A 22,573-nucleotide genomic window follows, 5' to 3' on the forward strand; every position below is an offset into this window, starting at 1 on the left:
CAACTTCAGCTCAGGTCATGATCTCTCGGTTTGTGGGTTCAAGTCCCGCCTAGGACTCTGAGCTGACACCTTGGAGCCTGGAGCCTGCTTCAGATTCTCTCTCTGTCCCTCCCCTGCTTGTGCTCTCTTTCTCTCTCTCTCTCTCAAAAATAAAAAAATAAAATAAAATAAAATAAAATAAATTTTTAACTCAGGGTGCCTGGGTAGCTCAGTCAGTTAAGTCACCGACTGGATTTCAGCTCAGATCATGATCTCTGTGCTGACAGTACTGAGCCTGCTGGGATTCTCTCCCTCTTTCTCTCTGCACCTTCCCTACTCTCTCAGTCTCTCAAAATAAACAAATAAACTTAAAAATATTTAAAACTCAGACCAATTTGTTTGTTGAAAGATGGGTTTTTCCTACGTTGTAAGTAACCTATTACTGTATGTAAACGCTTCTAGTTAATGCTTTTATCTTAAACCTCTAGAAATCAAATAAAGGGTAGACTAGACCAAGGAATTCTTTTACAAATTACACTAATGCTTGCTACTTACTCTGATAGAATGTATGTATTTTTTAAAACTCTGCTAAAAGCAGAGCTATATGCTTATGAATTACGTGTAGGCAAGTGTTTGGTTAATAATGACACTCTAGAAGAAAGGCTCTGTGTAAGAGCTTCAAGTTTCCATGGTGTTCAGAGGAAAATGAACGGAATCTAGACATGTTTGATCTATAGCTTAATAAATCAGCGCTACATTCCACCTTGCCCAATCCAATAACACGAAGCGTGCAGTTGGCCACTAATGTTGCAAGAGTGGGAAGGGGCGAAGAATAACCACCATGGTCCAAGATACCAGGGTTACCTGAAAAGTTATCTTGACACTTCACTCTACGTTTTGCGCGACTAGATGTCTCCAGGACCACTCCATCGCAGTCACCGCCTAGCCAGGCCCAACCTAGAGCCAAGCAGGCGCTCACCTGCGGGGCGACAGGGAGCACACCTGGCCGGCGGGGGGCGCCCACCTCGCCTCTCCCAGTCCGAGCGCATCTGCCCTCCTCCACCCTTTTTCGCCACCATCTCCACCCATTCCCCACCCATCAGCATCTAACCAAGGACAGGGAATGGCGAGGATGATGAACAGGGTGCGGTGATGAAAAGATCCCCGCAACCTGCCGCAGCCTTTCTACTTCCTCCCATCTCAGAGCGGCGCAAAGCCACACCACCTTTCCTACGCCTCGCGTCTGTGGTACAAGGCCTGCAATACCTAAAAAAAATGTTTTTAATGCTTTTAAGTACAAGTCACTTCCCCGCTCCCTTCCGCCCCTCACCTTCACGAAAGCAATCGGGGTTGTGGTACCTTCGATATCTAACAGGATCACAGTGACTTCGGCGGGCACGGAAAGCACGACCATTTCCCTACCGGATGCAACTACCAGAATCGGCCTACTGGTAGGTAGGGCAGAGGGCGGCGCCGGCTGCGCCCTCAGCACCGTTCTGGGCTTCCGACAGCCCCGCAAGAATCGCCCACCCGGCAACCGCGTGCGGCCCGAAGCTTAAGGTACAGGACCACCACCACGCCCCTAAAGGTGGATCACACGGCCGTACAGGGGCCCAGAAGTACAGAGCTGCCAAGGGCCAGAGGACGAGACCACGTGGGCAGGGAAAGGGGGCGGTCCTCGCAGGGTTCCGAAGGGGTGGGGGGAGGTAAATGCGTCGATGCCGATTGGCCGCCAGAGGGCCTCGAACCCGATCCGTCAAAATGGGCCTCGCGTGGGCGGGAACAAAGAAGCGAACGCGGGAGCCGGGTCCGCGGGCGCGCGCGCGCTCTCCGCAGACTGGTTGAGCGAGCGGGAGAGGCCCGGGGCACGTGCAGACGGGAGCCCCGCGAGTGGCGCGCCGGGGATGTGAGTGCCCCTTGCCCTCTACGGCACCTAGCCCCCTCCCCGCCCACTGCCTCCGCTTTTGCATATTTACAGTAACCTGACCGGGCTCGCGCCCCTCCTCCCGTCCTCAGCCAGCAAAAGAGGCCGTACCGGGACTGGTTTGCCTGACTACGTCGGCCCGGGCTCCCGCCGATCGGTTAGGGAGGCCCGCCGCGCTTCCTCGGCCCGCGCGCCTGTGGCGGTAGCGGAAGAGGCGCCCGCGCCGCGCCGCTGTCCGGAGGGGCCACCGCGCGCCCGCTTCCTGTTCGGCTGGTTCCAGCCAGCTCGAGGACAAAACACGCGTGCGCGCGGCGGAGCGCGCTCGCTGTCTCAGCCGCCGGCGCCGGGCGCAGTCCGCCTTTTTCTGGAGCGACCCGGCCACGGTGCTAATCGATAGCAGCAGCCGCCACCGCAGCAGTCCGCACTGGGGGACCGAGGGCTTTGGAAAAAGGCGGGGTTGATGGCTCCGTACTAGGAGTGGGCTGGACCGGACGCCAGAGACAAAGGCTCTCAAGACAAGAGGGACTGTGGCCCTGCGACGGCACTGCTCGGGATTTTTGACCCCAGGACTTTTCGCCCCTTCGTTTTTCTCTTCTGACGCTTCTCTCATCTTAAGCCCGCGTCCCCTCACCCGCGACCTCGCTCCTCACCGGGAGGGCCGCGATGGAGGTCCCGCCCCGGCTCTCCCATGTGCCGCCGCCATTGTTCCCCTCTGCTCCCGCTACTTTAGCCTCCCGCAGCCTTTCCCATTGGCGGCCGCGGGCGCCTCGGCAGCTCGCCCCGCTCCTCCCTTCGCTCGCTTCCAGCTCCGCCCGGCAGGGGGCGCGCCGGGCCCAGCGCCACGTCACCGCCCAGCAGCCCTCCCGATTGGCGGGAGGGGCGGCTATAAAGGGAGGGCGCAGGCGGCGCCCGGATCTCTTCCGCCGCCATTTTAAATCCAGCTCCATACAACGCTCCGCCGCCGCTGCTGCCGCGACCCGGACTGCGCGCCAGCATCCCCCGGCCGACAGCTCCACCACCATGGAGGACATGAACGAGTACAGCAACATAGAGGAATTCGCAGAGGGATCCAAGATCAACGCGAGCAAGAATCAGCAGGATGACGGGTACCGCACGCTTCTCTCTTCCCCCTCCCCCAGCGCGCCGCACGCGCCCTTCATCCTTCGGGAGCCGCGCGCTATCCCGGTTCTTGCCCCGAGTCGATTCCTCGCGTGCCCGCCGGGCCCCACTAGCTTAGAGGAAAGAGGAAAGTAGGAAACGGAGGGGTGACTCCAGCGGAGGGTGGGGGAAGGGCGGAGGAGTTGGAGGAGGAGGGCGGCGGCGGCGTCTGTGTCCCGAGTGCGCAGGCGCCGCGTGGGGCCCGAGGGGGAGGGGCCGGCCTCGCTGCGCCACATGCTGCAGCTGCTGCCGCCTTTTCATTGTGTCTGTGCTAGGGCCTCGCGCAGTTTTCCTGGGCGGTGTTACAGAATTACTCGTTTGGAATCGGTGTGTGAGTGGTACTTGGATCCCCAGGACGTGTTAAGAGTTCTTTAGGTGGCATGTTGGCTTGACAGCTGTGAAAGAGGATGAACCTAAGTTGTGAGGGATCAGCTTAGGAAGTTGGGGTTTTTAAATCTTAAAGCAATCGAACGTACTTTGCTGGTCTCGTTTAAACTTCGTATCATGAAGCATGGCGAGCACGCTATCCACTGTTTCGAATAAGCGACCTCGATGGAATTGGGGAGAGGGGTTGTGTTTTTTGTTTTAATACTTGATCTGTAGACCCGGATTGAATTCCTTGCATAAACAGTTAAACTTCCCCGTGCTTGGTTCGTAGTTAACGTAACTCCAGGACTGAAGTAATCGTGTGAGGCGCTGCTAATCTTTCTTAAAAAAATAACTTTATTTCTAGTAAAATGTTTATTGGAGGCTTGAGCTGGGATACAAGCAAGAAAGATCTGACTGAATATTTGTCTCGATTTGGGGAAGTTGTAGACTGTACAATAAAAACAGATCCAGTGACTGGAAGATCAAGAGGATTTGGATTTGTGCTTTTCAAAGATGCTGCTAGTGTTGATAAGGTAGGAGCAGGTTTTGCATTGTAGTCCTTCTGTGTACTTTTGCAAATTGTCTGGGGGTTTTCCTTGCATAGCGTTGTCAGATTAAATTTGTCTTCTAGGTTTTGGAACTGAAAGAACACAAACTGGATGGCAAATTGATAGACCCCAAAAGGGCCAAAGCTTTAAAAGGGAAAGAACCTCCCAAAAAGGTTTTTGTGGGTGGATTGAGCCCAGATACTTCTGAAGAACAAATTAAAGAATATTTTGGAGCCTTTGGAGAGGTGCGCTTTATGACTACTTTTGTGTATGTTTATGTAATAATCCCCGGCTTTTTACAGAAAAGAACATTAACCGATGTGGAAGAGATTAACTACTCAGGTCCTTTTTAGTCACTACCTTAATCACTGTTTACTGTGCTATGATGGAAACCCATACTGAATTTGTTTTGGCCAAATCACAGGTGCTTTGGTGTGGTCAGTGTTTGGACTTCTACCAACGGCATCTATTGGGTACAAAATAATAAATGAAGTTTTGCTCTCCTTTCTAAATGCTTCACAGACGAATCTTTGCAGTTTGAGTTGACAGTAAAGTAGGAGCTTTTATACAGATGTAATGTGACTAGAGTAACATGCAATATGTGTTTGAAACTTGGAAAGGACCTGGGGTATTCTAACACCTTTTGGTAGCTTTTATCGTTACTGGATGATCGTGAGTGTGCTTCTTGATTTCAGATTGAAAATATTGAACTTCCCATGGATACAAAAACAAATGAAAGAAGAGGATTTTGCTTTATTACATATACAGATGAAGAGCCAGTAAAGAAATTGTTAGAAAGCAGATATCATCAAATTGGTTCTGGGAAGGTAAAGCCATCTTGATTCTATTAAGTGAAAATGTTGAGGGTGGTTTTTGTTTTGTTTCTTTTAGTGAATTTCTCAATTTGTTTTGAGAAGAATAAAAGGGATTGACATAGTAAAAATTCTATTTGTTTTTTTAATGTGTTTGTAGTGTGAAATCAAAGTTGCACAACCCAAAGAGGTCTATAGGCAGCAACAGCAACAACAAAAAGGAGGAAGAGGTGCTGCAGCTGGTGGACGAGGTGGTACTAGGGGTCGTGGACGAGGTGAGACTTCATTCTTTGAAGATGGCTCAGTGGTTTAGGCTGCAAATTGCTAAATAGGAATAAGCCCATAAGAAAGTAAAGCTAGTTTTAAACTGTTCGAATATGAAAAATTCTCAGGTTAGTGGGTGGGTTTTTGTTAGTTTACTGGTTTCACCTCTTCAAAGAATGGCCAGCCTGACAGGGCCATTACTAATGGAGAAATAATACCACTTAATGTGGTTAAGATTACATGGTACATCATGGCATGATAGGGTTTTTTTGGGCAGGAGTCCTTGTTTTAAAGCTAAACAATCTACCTGTTTTCACCTTCTCCTGATTTTCCTTCCTTTTAAAGTTTATTTATTTTGAAGGACAGTGCGCACCTGTGCGCATGGTGGAGGGGCAGAAAGATAACCAAAGGCAGGCTCTGCTTGAACTCAACAAACCTTGAGATCATGACCTGAGCTGAAATCGAGTCTGTTGCTTAACCAACTGAGCCACCCAGGTGCCCCTGTCCTGATTTTCCATTACATGTAGGAAGCTTGATAACTGGCACAATTGGACTTTCTGCCCCCTTTTATGATAATTAAAATAATAATTTTCTCCAGTCAGATAGCAATATAGATGTACATTCTGCTTGTTTAAGATTTGTGGAGTGAGAGACAGGAACACAACATTTTATGTTAGGATTGGGGGTCAGAAGTTGTCTCCTAACAATCACTGTGCATTGTTTCAGGTCAGGGCCAAAACTGGAACCAAGGATTTAATAACTATTATGATCAAGGATATGGAAATTACAATAGTGCCTATGGTGGTGATCAAAACTATAGTGGCTATGGCGGCTATGATTATACTGGGTATAACTATGGGAACTATGGATATGGACAGGGATATGCAGACTACAGTGGTAAGAATATTTAACTTAATTTCATAAACCAATGGTATTAAAATTCAGTGTTAAAAGTGCAATCCCATTCTGCAATTGTGTGTGGGTTTTCCGTTTTTTGAAGTGTTTGGGAGTTTTTGAAGTATTTGATAGTCATAGGATGGTTACTGACAAAAGACTTTGGTTAGAAATGTTCTGGAGTATGTGATACATGACTAGTTTATAATAGCTATTTAAAATACATGATTTTGATGTTTTGGCATGCAGAGTATTACACATTTAATAGTTTTCTGTTAATATTTATGATGAAACTTATAGAAAGCATTCTTAATGTAATTTTTTCAAAATAGGCCAACAGAGCACTTACGGCAAGGCGTCTCGAGGGGGTGGCAATCACCAAAACAATTACCAGCCATACTAAAGGAGGACGTTGGAGAAAACAGGTGTGTATAAGAGTACAAGAAACCAGTGGAAATGTCTAATTTAATTTAAAGATCAATAGACAAATGAAAAATAAGTAAAAACAAAATATTATGTAGTCTGTTTTTACTAAATTGTTAATTTTTTAATTGCTTTATGAGCCTGTTTTGCCTAAAGTGTCTATAGATCTTTAACTTTAAAGTCTTATCTCACCTTCTTTAGTATTACAGAAAAACTTAAGAGTTTTTCTGTTTGCTTTGTGTACCAGGTGGTCTAGAGGAATAATTAAACATTTTTAGAACTATTAACAGGTAAAGTACTGAAATGGGTACAACTTAAGGAAAACAAGAATGTTGTCTTCTAACTCTGACATTATACCTTGTTTGTACCCGCCAGCGGGAACTTCATTGCAGGCCGTGTGTCACCCTGACCACGTCTATCTCTGGGGGTCGCACGTTGCGGGCAGAGCGCAAGGCATACACCAGAAAACGCTGTCCTGTGGTATGGTCTCTTCCAACTTCATGTACCAGCGTAAAGATTAAAGTGGAAAACTTCAGACTTTGGCTTCTTTTTTAATCTTTTTGAAGATTAAGTGTCTAAACTTAACTTAAATGGTTTTTTACAGGAGTTAAAGTACATAAATGCCTTTTTACAGCTTAATCATTTTGGTCTTCTGTTTAGTGTTGTATTTCAATTGTGGAGCCTCATTTTAAGTGTTCATTCTTTAAGATTTAATGCTTGCTTTTTCTTTTTATAGCTAATAGTGAAATCTACAAACCAAAACAAGAACTTTAAAATCTGGGATATAAATTAAAGATCATATGCACACAGCAATTCGTTTTCTTATAATATAATAAGCCTATTAGGAATTCATTTTTGTAAGAGCATTTTTTGGCTTACTAGAGATGCTTCTAGTAGACCTAAATCTAGTATACTTCAGTCTGAATATGGGAACATTGCATTCCCTGATTCCTTACTAAATTTAAATTCACTATCATTTGGGAACTGCAGGGTGAATATTAATTACCCAATCTACATTTTGCAATTGAATATGCATGTGATCTTTAATTATTGAAGAAAAGAATAAATTGAGGACTTAAAACAATTCATGAAAGTGGACCTTTGAAAGCTTTCAGAGTTACACAAATCTAATTGCTATTTTGTTTTTGTTTTTAGGAGGAGATTGCTAAAGTTAACCCATCTTGCAGGACGACATTGAAGATTGGTCTTCTGTTGATCTAAGATGATTATTTTGTAAAAGACTTTCTAGTGTACAAGATACAACTGTGTCCAACTGTATATAGCCGCCAATTAGTTTTCTTTGTTTTTACTTTGTCTTTTGCTATCTGTGTTATGACTCAATGTGGATTTGTGTTTATACAAATTTTATTTGTATGATTTCATGTTAAACCTCAAATAAATGCTTCCTTATGTGATTGTTTTTCTGCGTCAGGTACTAAATAGCTCTGTAAAAGTGTAATTTAAAATAAGCAATAATTAAGGCACAGTTTATTTTGTAGGGAATATTGGTCCATAGGGAGAAACTGTGGTCCTTTTACGAATAGCCAGCTACAGTGTGCCCCTGTTCCCCCTTTTTGTTAAATGTAGTCTATGCTCTAAAGCTTCATTTCCCTGCTGAGGTTTCCACCACACCTGTAACGTTACTCTGTGTATTTGGAGACCTTGTCATAGTGTTGTCATTAGTGGAAGCTTTCTAGCAGACCATCAGTCTTCTGGATTATATTTTGAAGAACTGTACCTTTTTAGCACAAAGCATGTTGGTAGTTCCTTTTCATAAGTAGAAGTGATTGTGCTTTGTTCCTGTCTCTGAAAAGCCATTGATTAGGGTAAGCTCATTCAGAATCTGGTCTGTTAGAGCTTTGGCTAATTGTAATACCATGACTTTACTTGTTTTCTTGATTAAAACATCCAGATATACCCAGGGAAAAGGCACTGTTAAACAGTGTGTTGGAGCTACAGTTTGAGTATCCGAAATCGTTACAAGGATTTTGGCAGATAGGTATGAGGTGGTTAAAATTTGAGCAAAAGTTAGATGCAGATATTTGAAGTAGTGACTTGAGGAAGTCAGTTGTATTCTATTGGTATTGTCACAGCAAGCACCAAACTGAACAAAATGTTTTCTTTTAGGGGGTTTTTAGGAAGCTATATTGGGTGTTAACTGTTAATGTGGTGTGAGTTTTTAGAAAAAGTCATGCTAGTAGATTCCATCATTTTTAATGCATTAGTGCATGAGCTGCATAGTTAAGCATTCCATATTCAGGCATAGGAGTAGTGAGGAAAAGTAATTTAAATTTTATGTATGTCAATGCAAATCTAAGGTGACTGAGTCATTACAACAGATTTTCCTGGTGAATCAAGCAGTTTTAGCTCTAGGTTTTGGAGAAATTCCTGGGTAAATCTAAGCTTCAAATTTTACATTCAGTGTAGTTGGATTTAAGGGTTTTTTTTAAGTTTTGTTTCTGTGGTTCTACATCAGCCTTTAGGATTGGCATACGTGTTCGTTCATATGCAGAGCAGTTGACCTCACCTTCAACCAAATGTAAATTTTTTATGCTGATGAACCTGCCTTTTGTTTTATTTGGTGCCTGCAGCTTTCTTTGATGATGTTTGTACTCGCTGGCTATCAAGTTACAATGCACTTGGCCTTGTTCTGCTCCTGTTTTGCTATTTGACCTTAAACCTAGGCCAAGTACCAATGTTGGTTATTGCAAGGGACTGTTTATTCTTTCAACATGCAACCTTAGGGAACAAGGGAGATTTTCATTTTAAGTTATGTTGTCAAAGTCTGTAGGTGCAGTGTCTAGGGCAGTGAATCCTGTTAAGTTCAAATTTATGATTAGGTGACAAGTTGACATTGAGATTGTCCTTTCCCTGATCAAAAATGAATAAAGGCTTTTTAAACAAAATCCAAACTCTTCAATCAAGTCTTGGTATATATGGCTTTGAAGAAATACACTACATCTAGAGATTATTGTCTGAGGTTTACAAAAAACAATGTGCTTGGTTTTTTACCCCCTTGAGGCTTTGGACTCTTATTAAGAATTTAGGCTCTGTAAGTGCCAAATGATGTAAATTTTAAATAAGCCAAGAAAAGTGCTCTAGGCACTTGATTTTGATGAATGAAAGTTATCAAGATACCCTGAAGTATTCATTTAGAACTAAGTAATTTGATAAGTTAATTGAAGGGGTGAGGATGGGAATTCTGAAAGCCTATGACAAACATTCAAGTAGCCTATTTTGTTAAGTATGCTATCTGAATGGTTTTGACCAAGTTCTGTGTGGTGTTCCTCATCCTAATAGAAACTTGATTTCATTAGTTTCAGTTAAATTTATATAATTGGGGATATTAAGAATTAAGATGTGTGTTGGGGTACTAATGTGGATAAGCAGAGCTTTTATTCCATTCTCAGATGCATCATTCAAAATGGTGATAGGGACTGGACTTCTTGATAATCTTACACTTTAAATTTTTTGATATATGAAAACTTCATCACTACCCAATACCAAGATTTGATAAGATGTCAACCACGGGATGCTAAATTTCACTGAATCACTTTTAAGGATGCTGCAGTTGTATAAACTATTTTTTTATTGCCTTTTCTATGAAGTCATTCATAAAATATGGTCTGTTAGGATTAGATGGGGTTTCGTATTTTTGTCTTGGGTTGGATGTGGAATTTCAACAAATTTTGGTTGAAATGGTAAGAAACCACCTATAACACTTCAACCACTGCTTTTTATAAACTAGGGTAGAATATAGTGCTGTCCTGGGGATTACAGGAAAATAAACATTCTGAAGATTTGTGTTTATGTGGCAGTTTGACCCCTGGTTTTATTCTTTTAGGAGTCATTTAAGAGGTGCACCCCTTTGGGTTGCTGTCTGGCTTAGGCAGTGGAGCATGTGTGTTGATCCCAGGGTTGTAAGTTTTGAGTGCCACGTTGGGGGTAGAGAAAACTTAAAAATCTTTTTAAAAAGGTGTACCCCCATTTGGGGGGAGGTATATTGTCAGAGGGTGTTGGGAGTAAGTTGTAGGGTGTTTGTTCTTTTAAGTTTGAGAGAGGGGAAGAGAGTCCCACAAACCGTGAGGTCATTACCTGAACCAAAATCCAGAGTCAGACACTCAACCGATCGAGCCATCCAGGTGCCTGGAGTTGTAGTTTTAAAAAGGATATTCAGTATAATTTCTGATTTACTTAAAACCTAGAAATGTTGAATAACAGAATGGTTAGAGTTTATCAAAGGCCAACACAAATTAGAAATATGTAAGAAAGTATCTTGCAGGGGTGCTTGGGTGGCTCAGTTGGTTAAGCATCCTACTCAATTTTCAGTTCAGGACAGGATGTCAGGGTTTGTGAGATAGAGTCCCCTAACAGACTCTGCACTGACAGTGTGGAGCTGCTTGGGATTCTCTCCCTCTTTCTGCTCCTCCCCTGCTCATGTGCTTGCTCGCACGTGCTCTCTCTAAAAAAAAAAAATTTTCCTTATGCTGTTCCAGTGGTTATGTCCTTTCGAGAATCTGACCAAAAATGAATTCTCTTCTGACAGAAAAATGCCTATCCATACATAAATATTTTAAGGGTGGATTCAGAGAAATTCTTTGAAAGCTATCTACTTTAAAAGGCTCTTGCAGTTGGTGGCTTTTATGGTAACTGACTAAAATTTACTGAATTTGCTATCATTGATGAGGTTGCACAAGGGGTGTCTTCAGATGTTCTCTACTTGGGTATTTGTGTCTTGGGTTGTCAACACTTACATAGGGTGATAGTTTTATTAAAAGACAGGAGCTGCCAACCCCACAAAAGGCCCTATGCAAAATTTTGGTTAGCTAATTAAAAAAGTTAGCTAATTAAAAATACCAACTCACAGGGCACCTGCGTGTCTCAATTAAGCATCCAACTCTTGGTTTCGGCTCACGTCGTGATCTCACAGTTAGTTCAAGCCCTGTGCGGAGGTCTGGGCTGACAGCACGGAGCCTGCTTGGAATTCTCACTTGCTGTCTGTCTCTCTCTCTCTCTCTACCCCTTTGCCGCTCGTGTGTGCCTGCACTTTCTGTCTCTCTCAAACAATCTTTAAAGAAAAAAAAATGCACTACATTTTGGAATCTTAGATTTCTATTCCCTTAAGCATCTCTTGAGTCCTAGATTTTGAACAAGCTTTTGCCAACTATGGGAATGATCTGTTACCATTAAGATTGGTCAGCAGTCTTTAATACAATTAATTTGTAAGTACTGAGATCTTTTGTAGGAAAATAAGATTTTAGTACAATTGATTCTTTTTCCTCTGATGACACTGAAGCGTTGATAATCTGTAGCAAACTCCTTATTCTCATGAGAGATCTGTCCAATGGGATTGACAGTGATTATTTAAGTTGTCTCTTGAACCATGAGACATTTGGGACATAAGTTTCTCATAGACCATGTAAGTGGAAGGATGAAAGAATGATGTGATAGTGGGGGCTAAGTGGTATTTTAGGATAGTTCCAACATTTTCCATTACCAGGACAAGTCTTTTAAATATATTCTTCCATGGACTATATGTTTTGAATACATGTTATCAAGTATATTGCTCTCATGTGATGATACTTTTTTTTTTTTTTTTTTAGAGAGCGAGTGCTCGCACAAGCTGGGGAGAGGGGCAGAGAGAGAGAGAGAGAGAGAGAGAGAGAGAGAATCCCAAGTAGGCTCTCTGCTGTTGGCAGATCCCGAGACTGCTGCAGGGCTCAATCCCATGAACCTGTGAGATCATGACCTAAGCCAAAATCAAAAGTCCAATGCTTAAACAACTGAGCCAATCAGAATTTCCATAGTGTGATAATCAGCATCATACCACCAAATTTATTGCCAGTCAAAATCAAAGCAATAATATTTTCATTGGCTTGTGCAGATTTTTTAAAATCTGTGATTTCTATCAGACTTTTAAAATACTGAAAATAGGGGCGCCTGGGTGGCTTGGTCAGTTAAGCGTCTGACTTTGGCTCAGGTTATGATCTCATGGTCCGTGAATTTGAGCCCCGCGTCGGGCTCTGTGCTGACAGCTCAGAGCCTGGAGCCTGTTTCAGATTCTGTGTCTCCCTCTCTCTCTGCCCCTCCCCTGTTCGTGCTCTCTCTGTGTCTCAAAAATAAATAAACGTTAAAAAAAATTTTTTTTAAATACTGAAAATAAGTCTAAGAATTTTCATTACTACTTTCTAGGACTGTAGCACTGCACTTAACATATCATTGGAAATAAGGAAAAGGAAAAGGCATTTTCGAGTATGCATTACTTCATATTCTGGATGAAAAGTGATTTTAAAATACATGCAGTATGGATACAATTCAAGTTCTTTTAAATTATACATTTGAACGACTGCATCAGAAACAAAAAGACTCCCCAATTTTACTTTTGATCTTATTTAAAATATATACTTCTGTGGCACCTGAGTGTCTCTGTTGGTTAAGCGTCCGACTTCGTCTCAGGTCATGATCTCACCATCCATGAGTTTGAGCCCCACGTCATACTCTGTGCCGACACCTCAGATCCTGGAGCCTGTTTCAGATTCTGTGTCTCCCTCTCTGCCCCTTCTCCACTAGTGGTCTGTCTCTCTCTCAAAATAAAATAAAAACGCAAAAAAAATTTTAAAATACACTTCTATGTTTTTCATGTATTTATTCTTTAGTTATAATCCATGTAAACATAGGACTTAGAGCCTGTCAAAACCAAGAATAAGTTCACCCTGGCCTAGGTCTTACCTTATTCTTTTAATTAAAAGCTATTTTAATTACTATTAGCATGATGTTTTAGAACACGAAGATACAGACATCAACAAAACGGTTTTTTTGTTGTTCCCCAACCAACACAGTGACATTCAGTCACACTATATCATATCACTTTCAGTTCTCTGCTGACAGTGGGATTCTTTTCTTTCTTTTTTTTAAATCTTCAACCCCAAGAGAGGAGGGTCTTGGTGTTAGTGGCAGGTACAGAGATTTACCAATGACCCATAGCCAAGTTCCACAATACTACTAGACTAGTGTTATTGTTGTTTAAATCTTTCTATTTAAATTCTCCTGGGTATAAATATTTGCCCCTTGATGAAATCATCCCTCTCTTCATTTAGAGACACAGGGGACAAATTTCTCTCCTTTGCCTTTTAATAGAATCAATCAGATACTCTTAACCAGGAAATACATAGGCATTAGGCGTTAATTACTGTTCTCTTGGCAATTCTGGAAAAGGTATGCAAATTTTTAGTACAATTTAGGAACAGTGGTCACAATTTATTAACTACATTTGTTGCCATGAGAAAAGAAAAAGCATTACATGAAGATGTCAAAGGTTCTTAAAATTATTCCATAAAATGCTCCTAAGATCATATCCTATTTTTTTATTTAGTAGTACATACATTTCCATGCATTAGCACATTCCTCCATATAGGGTAATAATATGTACTCAAGTGTATGTCTATAACTATATTAGAATTATCAGACATAATTTTTTCAAAAAGTATTCCATACTTCTGTTTTCAGCAACTATGGCCTGAGTAATTCAAACCAATCCTATGGAAGACCAGCAGGATGCAAAATATTTTTAAATATCCTTAAAAGAGCTAAAAAGATCATGAATAATTCACCTGGCTAAAATCTAATCTAAGAGAATGTTAAAACCAGGAGAATAAGCCTAGCACTCAAAGTTGGGTTTGATGGCCTTACCAATGGGCACAGAAGTCAAAACCCTAGGCCACCCCCAAGGGGAGACTCTGATACCCCAATTAGTCAAATTAAAGGCTTACAAAAGACAAGAGAACCCAGTTTCCTTACCTGGGCAGTTAAGGGAACTTTAATCTCAGAATTTAGATTAAGATAGTTCTAGTAAAGTAAGGGGCCTCAAGTGCCTGGAAAAGCAAATGAAAATAATTTCTTCATCCTTGATTTCTGATTGTTTCTATGAATGTTTTTTCAAACATAATAACCAATACATAATAAAATCCACCATGAGTGAGAATACAGTGAACAAAGCCAGCAGATATTAGCCCCCCCCCCCATGCTTATTACATTGAAATAAAATATAAGCTTGAAAATATCTCCGAAGAAGAGGAAGCTATTAAAGCAACATAGTAGTGGCACCTGGCTGGTCAGTTGGTTGAGTGTCCAACTCTTAATTTTGGCTCAGGTCATGATCCCAGGGTCACGGGATCAAGCCTGGTGTTGGCTCCACACTGAGCTTGGAGCTTGCTTGGGATTCTCTCTCTCCCCCTGCCCCTCTTTTTAAATACATTTTTTTTTTAAAAATCAATAGTAGATCTGATAAAGTATCAGAACTTATACAAATAAAACAATACAATAAATGAAATTAAAAACCAAGGATGGATGAGTCTGAAAACAAGAGTAGATGCAACTTAAAAATTAGTAAACTGAAGGACAGATGAGAAGAAACTATCTAAAATGTAGCACGGAAAGACAAACACATGAAAATTGCCATGGAGAACAAATGACACAAAGGATATAGCAGCCAGCTGAAAAGGTGAGCAAGGTGCATGGCTGAGGGATGGGAGAGGAGCACTAAGGTCTTCCTGCAGGGAGGCCTGCCCCCCCCCCTCCAGAAAAAGAGACAGAATAAGAGGCAATATATGAAGAGAAAATGGCTGAATTTTTTCCAGAATTGATGAAAGACAATCTGCAGATTCAATATACCAACAAATTGCAAGTAGGAAAAATACAGTGAAATCTATACAGAGATACATCTTGGTGAAGCCAAAATATTTAACAACAAAGAGAAAAACCTTAAAGGCAGCTAAATCTAGATCCAACCACCAGTAACAAGGAAATACAAGAAATGGAGACACATGTTAAATTACCATGAGAATGCAACCATCTAAATCTGGAATATGGAAAATTCAACAATTAGAATGTTCCATTTCTTCAACAAATAAGTGACTTGAAAAAAGTGTGCAGTGAGGTGGTTCCAAGAGTAAAGAAGACTTATGGAAAGCAAGATTATTATCGCAAGCAACCATTTAATGTACAAATCATTATGCCTTAATTATGACATTGTATGGATTATATGCAAAATGGAGAGAACTTCCCCATGTCTGGAGAATTCTTATCATAGGAGGCCTGGCAAGAAGTAAGGAGAAACACTCAAAAAAATTTTTTTAAGACATTTTTGGGGGGCACCTGTGTGGCTCAGTCAGTTAAGCATATGACTTCGTCTCAGGTCATGATCTCATGGTTTGTGAGTTCCAGCCTGCATCAGGCACTGTGCTGATGGCTCAGAGCCTGGAGCCTGCTTCAGATTCTGTGTCTCCCCCTATCTCTGCCCCTTCCCTACTCATTCTCTGTCTTTCTCTCTCAAAAATAAATAAATATTAAACAAATATTAAAGATTTTTGTTTGTTGGTTGGTTTGGTTTGAGAGAGAGAGAGAGAGAGAGAGAGAGAGAATCCCAAGCAGGCGCTGCGCTGTCAGCATAGAGCCAGACGTGGGGCTTGAGGTCATGAATTGTGAGATCATGACCTGAGCTGAAATCCAGAGTCAGACACTTAACTGACTGAGCCACCCAGATGTCCCTAAAATAGTAATTTAATAATCACCTTCCCAGGCTCACAGCCAGAGCACAGATTTGTGACCTATCAATCAAAATCCTCCTACATTGGACTTGGAGACAGGGAGCTAGTGAATCAAATTGATTTAGTGGAGTCAGTGCTAGGACAGGTGGCAGCCATGGTTGCAGGTACTTTCTTAAAGGAGCTAATTTCCTAAAGGTTCTAGTGGCAGCATCTGTGTGCAACAGGAGCAGCAGTAGAAACAGAGGAATCCTTATGGAACCAATTCTGTGGTATGATTTGGAAATTGTTCCTGGATGAGAGTTTCAAAGTGTGGCTTTCCAACTCTCCTAGAGGGTGTGAGATACTAAAATAGTCATTATTAAATTACTAAATTTATTAGTCATTATTAAATATATATGTATATGTGTATATGGAGTAGATATACAACAGACAGTAATCAGAAGCACTTACAGAACAGCAGAGTGAGGACATCCAAAATTTCATTTCGCTATAAAAGCAATGAGGGCAGTGGCAAAAAACTGTCAAAATCAACTTTTTTTTTAGGTCTCTGGAAATAGTCTTGCAACAATCCAAGATTCTTTTTTTTTTTTTTAATGACTGACTCGGAACTTTATGGTGTTGTAACTCCCCTTTAAGGGAATATAATGAACAATTGTATACCAACAAATTAGCTACCCAGGTGAAGTGAACACATTCCTAGAAAGATAAGAACTACTGAAACTATATAAGAAGAAATAGACAAATTGAACAAGAGATTGAATTAATAGTTTTTTTAAAACTTTCTATGAAGAGGGGTGCCTGGCTGGCTCAGTTGGTAGAGCATGCAACTCTTGATCTTGGGGTTGTGAGTTCAAGCCCACATTGAGGATAGAGATTACTTTAAAACTTAAAAAAAATTGAAGAAAGTATTTTTTAAGTTTATTTATTTTGAGAGAGAGAGCACATGAGCAGGGGAGGGACAGAGAGAGAGGGAGAGAGAGAGAATCTCAAGCAGGCTTCCCACTGTCAGTGTGGATCCCAACACAGGGCTTGAACCCATGAACCATGAGATCATGACCTGAGCTGAAATTAAGAGTTGGACACTTAACCAACTGAGCCACCCAGGTGCCCCCAAATAAAAATTTTTTAAACATAAAAAGTACAAAATTAAAAAATAAAAATTTTAAGTTAAAAAAAAAAAAACTTTCTATGAAGAACCTGATGCTTCACTGGTGAATTTTACCAAAATGTTTAAAGAATTAACAGACAGCCCCCCCCCCCCAATAATTAAAACCAATCCTTCATGAACTCTTCCAAAAAACAAAAGAGAGAACACTTCCTGACTTATTCTATGAGGCCAGTATTACCCTAATATCAAAACCTGGCAAAGATATAACAAGAACACTACAGATTAATATCTCTTATGAATATTTATACACCTAAAGTCTTAAAAAAATTCTAGGAATTCTAGGAAAATTCTAGTAAAGAGAATCCAGCAACATATAAAAACAATTACACACTATGACCAAATGGAATTTATCCCAGGAATGCAAGGTTGGCTTAACATTTAAAAAATCAATGCCACATAACATACCATATTAATATATGAAAGAACAAAAACTATATGATAACCTCAACAGTTGCAGAAAAGCATTTGACAAAATCCAATGCCCTTCCATGATAAAAAAAAAAATTCAACAAACTAGGAATACAAAGTGTTATGAACTAAATTGTGTTCCCTTGCTAAAATTCATATGTTAAGGCCCTAACCCCCAACTGTATTTGGAAATAGGACCTTTAAGGAGGTAATTAAGGTTAAATGAAGTCATAAGGGTATGATCCTAATCTGATAGACCTGGTATCCTTATATGAAAGGGAAGAAACACCTGAGATCAATCTCTTCCTCAACACACATACACAGAAAAGGCCATGCTAGGACACAGCAAGAAGGAGGACATATATAAGCCAGTAAAAAATGCCTCACCAGAATTCATCCCTGCTGGCACCTTGATCTTGGACTTCTACCCTCCACAACTGTGAGAAAATAAATGCCTACTGTTTAAATCAGCCAGTTTGTAATATTTTGTTATGGCAGCCTGAGCAGACATATAGAAGGGAACTTCCTCAACCTGATAAAAACTATCTAGACAACACCACAGCTAATATCATGCTTAAGAAAGACTGAATGCAAAAAAGAAAACAAAAACAAAAACAAAAATACTGAATGCTTTCTCCCTAAAATGAGTAACTACACAAAGATGTCAACTCTTGATGCTTCTATTGTACTGAAGTTTCTAATCAAACTGGTTAGGCAAGATTGAAAAATAAAAGGTTTCCAGATTGAAAAAGAAGTAAAACGATCTCTATTTGCAGATGACATAATCTTGTATATAGAAAATCCTAAAGACTCCACAAAATATTAGAAGTAATGAATGAGCTCAGCAAGATTTCAGGGTACAAGATAAATACACGAAAATCAGCTTTATTTCTATACATTAGCAATGAACAATCCAAAAATAAAATTAAGAAAATAATTTTTATAATAGCATCAAAAAGAGTGAAAGGCTTAGGAATATATTTAACAAAATAAGTGTAAGACTTGTAAATATCTAACTATAAAATATTGCTGAAAGAAATGAACGAAGACATTGTTAAATGGAAATCCTGTGCTCAGGGACTGGGCTTAATGTTGTTAAAATGACAGTGTTCCCTAACTTGATCTATAGATTCAATGTAATCACTATCAAAACCTCAGCTGCATATTCTGCAGATATTGACAAGCTAACCTTAAAATTCTTGTGTAAATTTACATGACCCAGAATAGCCAAACAATCTTAGGGGAAAAAAAGAACAAAGTTGGAGGACTCACCCTTCCTGATTTCAAAACTTCCTACAAAACTTCCTTCAAAAACTTCCTACTATATTAATCAAGACAGTGTTGTATTGGCATAAAGATAGACGTATAGATCAATGAGATAGAGTTGAGGGTACAGAAATAAATCATTATATTTATAATTAATTGAATTTTGACGATGTTACCAACACAATTCAATGGAGGAAGCATAATATTTTAAACAAACAGCATTGGAGCGCCTGGATGACTCAGTATATAAAGCGTCCGTCCAACTTTGTCTCAGGTCATGACCTTGAGGTTCACAAGTTTGAGCCCTGCATCAGGCTCTGTGCTGACAACTCAGAGACTGCACCTTGCTTCTGATTCTGTGTCTCCCTCTCTCTCTGACCCTACCCTGCTCACACTCTGTCTCTCTGTCTCTCTCTCAAAAGTAAATAAAACATTTTTTAAAAATTAAACAAACAGTCTTGGGGCAATTTGATACCAACATGCAAAAAAATTGCATTTGGACCCATACTTCATAACATATACGAACATTAACTGCAGATAGATATAACATCTAAATACAATAGCTAAAACTATAATATTCTTAGAAGAAAATGTAGAGGCATAGGAGTAAATCTTTGTGTTTAGGCAACACATTCTGAAAGAAAAAATGCAAAAGAAAAAAATAGATAAAGTGGATTTCATCAAAATTAAAAACATGTACTTCAAAGGACAACATCAAGTAAGTAAAAAGGCAGCACATAGAATGGGAGAGCATATTGCAAAAACATATATGTGATAAAAAGACTTGTATCTAGAATATATAAGGAACACTTACAACTCAGAAAAAAAAACCCAATTGTTAAATGTGCAAAAACATCCAAATAGACATTTCTCCAGAGAAGATATGCAAATGGTCAAAAAGTACATGAAAAGATATTGAACATCATTAGTCATTAGGGAAACGAAAATATCAAAACCACAATGAGATACTGCTTCACACACCCTAGGATAACTAAATAAAAAGAAAACAGACAATAACAAGTTTTGGTGAGAATATGGAGAAATTAGAACCCTCATATATTATTGGTTGGATTGTGAAATAGGAGCAACTTTGGAAAACAATGTGACATAGTCCTCAAAAAGTTGCATGTAGAATTATCATAGGGCCCAGCAATTTCATTCTTTTTTTTTCAATATATGAAATTTATTGTCAAATTGGTTTCCATACAACACCCAGTGCTCATCCCAAAAGGTGCCCTCCTCAATACCCATCACCCACCCTCCTCTCCCTCCCACCCCCCAGCAATTTCATTCTTATATATATACCCAAAAAATGTAAACATGTCCACACAAAAACTGGTACTTAAGTATTCATAGTAACATTATTCATAATAGCCAAAAAATAGAAACAATCCAAATGTTCATCAATTAAAGAATGGATAAACAAAGTGTGGTATATCCATATGATAGAATATTATTTGGCTCTAAAATATCATAGAGCACTGGTACATACTACAACATGGATGAAACTTGAAAACATCATGCTAACTGAAAGTAGCTGGACACAAAAGTTCGCATACTATGTGGTTCCATTTATGTAAATCCATAAAGACCTAACAAAGATTAACAGTTGCCCAGGGGCTAGAAGAAGATGTAGAAAATAATTGCTTTTATGTATGAGATTCTTTTTGGGTGAAGAAAAAGTTGAAAAGTGGTGATGGTTGCATAACTCTGTGAACTGCAAACCATTAAATTGTACATTTAAAAAAGATGAATTTTTAACTATATGAGTTATATCTCCTTCAAGTTATTACTAAAAAAATACAAATCCATCCAGTACAAATTATATGCCTTTATTTGAAACAGATTCAATCAACTATGACAAGACAGTTTTAAAACACATTAAGTTAAAATACGGACATCACAATAGTACATAGTTATTTTTTAGAAAGTTCTTACCTGTTAGAGATACATACAAAAAACATTTGTGCTAACATGGTATGGTATATGGTATTTACAGCATAAGAAGAAAAACATAGAAAAAAAAAGATAGGAATAATACTGATAATTTTTTTAAATGGGTGATGGGTACATGAGTCCTTTATATGATTATTTCTAGTCTAGTGTATTCTTGGAAGTTTTCCCTTTAAAAATATGAAAAAACTATAAATAAGGGAGTAAAATAACAAGCAACTGGGGAGAGAAGTATTATTTCCAAAGGAGCAGCAGTAAGGCTTATAGCTGACTTGTGAGTGGAAAGTATGGAAGCCAGTCGACAGTGGAATGATACATTTACTATGCTGAAATAGGCTAACTGTGACCAAGAATTCTCTATCAGCCAAACCTTTTTCAAGATTGGAGGTGAAATTAAGATATTTTCTGGAAAAAAAATTAACACTTCACCATGAGGAAGTTTTCACTAAAGGAAATGTTAAAGCCTAAGTAAATATAGAAAATAAGTGAATCCCAGAGAAAAGTCCTGAGATACAAAAAGAAATGGAAAAGAGTTAGTGTAAATGTGGGGAAATGTAAATGAATTTTCACTGTGAAAAAATAGGGGCACCTGGGTGGCTCAGTCGGCTAAGCGTCCAACTTCAGCTCAGGTCATGATCTCCCAGTTTGTGGGTTCAAGCCCCATGTTGGGCTCAGTGCTGACAGCTTAGAGCCTGGAGCCTGCTTCAGATTCTGTGTCTCCCTCTTGCTCTGAACCTTCCCTGCTCACACTCTGTCTCTCCCTCTCTGTCAAAAATAGATAAACATTAAAAAAAAATTTTTTAAAGAAAAAGTAAATGTTCATAAAGAGGTATGTGTTCTTGTATACATTCCACCATTTTTATAAGATCATGGTTACAATTTGGGGTTTTCAGAATTCAGTTGGTATGAAGAAGGCTATAAATAGCTTTGCATAATACGTTTTATTCCTTTGGATTTGAGTAATTCTTGTACATTTCTCAAAGTAGTGTAACTGTATATCTATTGTGCTCTCCAAAAAGGCTCAATAATCTACAGGGCTACTTATAACATATTTGTACTAATTCATTTTATTCTTGTGTGTGTGCCAACATTGGTCTTTACTTGTTTTTTCTAGTTTAAGAGAGACACAATGTTAGCTTAAGCCCTTTTAGTTTGCTTTCATTATATCTTAATATGACTGAACTAGTTAGTTCCTAAAATGCAAAATAAATTTTATTATCCACCTTATAATTGTGTTACTGAAGTAGGATACTTTGACTCTGTCATTTTGGACATTCAGAATATTTTCATATACCACTATTTATTCTTTGTATTAGCCATAGTGTGGAAAGTTGTTACATCATATAGAAACTGACCTAAGTATGTGGAGAAATTAGACTGGCCAAATATTAGACCATCCAGTACAATGGAGGAAGCTTGAGTTATTACACACAGAAAGTGTGTAATATTCTCATGGATTTTCCAAGAGAGAAATACAAATTATCAGTCTTTTGTTAAATCCAAAATGAATATTACTGGTATGAATGACATAAAAATAATTTCACCTAAAACTGCATATGGTGAAATTAATGATGTAAATTTTATTTCTAAAAATCACATCTCTTTTCATATCATGGAAAATTTTACATATTGACCCAGGAAACCTTAGAAATATTGAACTACGGGGTGCCTGGGTGGCTCAGTCAGTTAAGCGTCCGACTTCGGCTCAGGTCATGATCTCGCGGTCCATGAGTTCAAGCCCCGCGTCAGGCTCTGTGCTGACCACTCAGAGCCTGGAGCCTGTTTCAGATTCTGTGTCTCCCTCTCTCTCTGACCCTCCCCCGTTCATGCTTTGTCTCTCTCTGTCTCAAAAATAAATAAAC

General features: G+C 39.7%; 2 protein-coding genes across 6 annotated transcripts in view; one reads left to right on the forward strand and one right to left on the reverse strand.

Moving 5' to 3' along the window:
* Positions 1-2,030, reverse strand: part of ENOPH1 (enolase-phosphatase 1) — a 38,863-nt gene extending 36,833 nt beyond the window's left edge. The window contains exon 1 of one of the 4 annotated variants that reach the window (XM_045473590.1): positions 2,015-2,030. Coding sequence is in view for 2 of the 4 variants with exons in the window: in XM_045473588.1 (XP_045329544.1) it covers positions 1,310-1,393 (84 nt within the window). In the remaining 2 variants the exon portion in view is untranslated. Of the gene's footprint in view, positions 1-1,309; positions 1,655-2,014 lie in introns of those variants that run through there. The other 3 variants (XM_045473588.1, XM_045473586.1, XM_045473589.1) reach the window with 3 other exon arrangements.
* HNRNPDL (heterogeneous nuclear ribonucleoprotein D like) lies at positions 2,020-9,277 on the forward strand. 2 transcript variants are annotated; one of them, XM_045473584.1, is made up of 8 exons: positions 2,020-3,009; positions 3,795-3,963; positions 4,062-4,223; positions 4,674-4,805; positions 4,951-5,065; positions 5,781-5,951; positions 6,281-6,373; positions 7,527-9,277. In XM_045473584.1, exons 1-7 carry the CDS (start codon positions 2,567-2,569, stop codon positions 6,349-6,351), a joined length of 1,263 nt encoding a protein of 420 aa, XP_045329540.1. In that variant the 5' UTR covers positions 2,020-2,566; the 3' UTR covers positions 6,352-6,373; positions 7,527-9,277. The 2 variants fall into 2 exon arrangements, with proteins under 2 accessions (XP_045329540.1, XP_045329541.1); XM_045473585.1 differs by lacking the exon at positions 5,781-5,951.
* Positions 9,278-22,573: the final 13,296 nt, after the last annotated feature.

The sequence above is a fragment of the Leopardus geoffroyi genome, chromosome B1 (genome assembly GCF_018350155.1).
Source record: "Leopardus geoffroyi isolate Oge1 chromosome B1, O.geoffroyi_Oge1_pat1.0, whole genome shotgun sequence".
NCBI lineage: Eukaryota > Metazoa > Chordata > Mammalia > Carnivora > Felidae > Leopardus > Leopardus geoffroyi.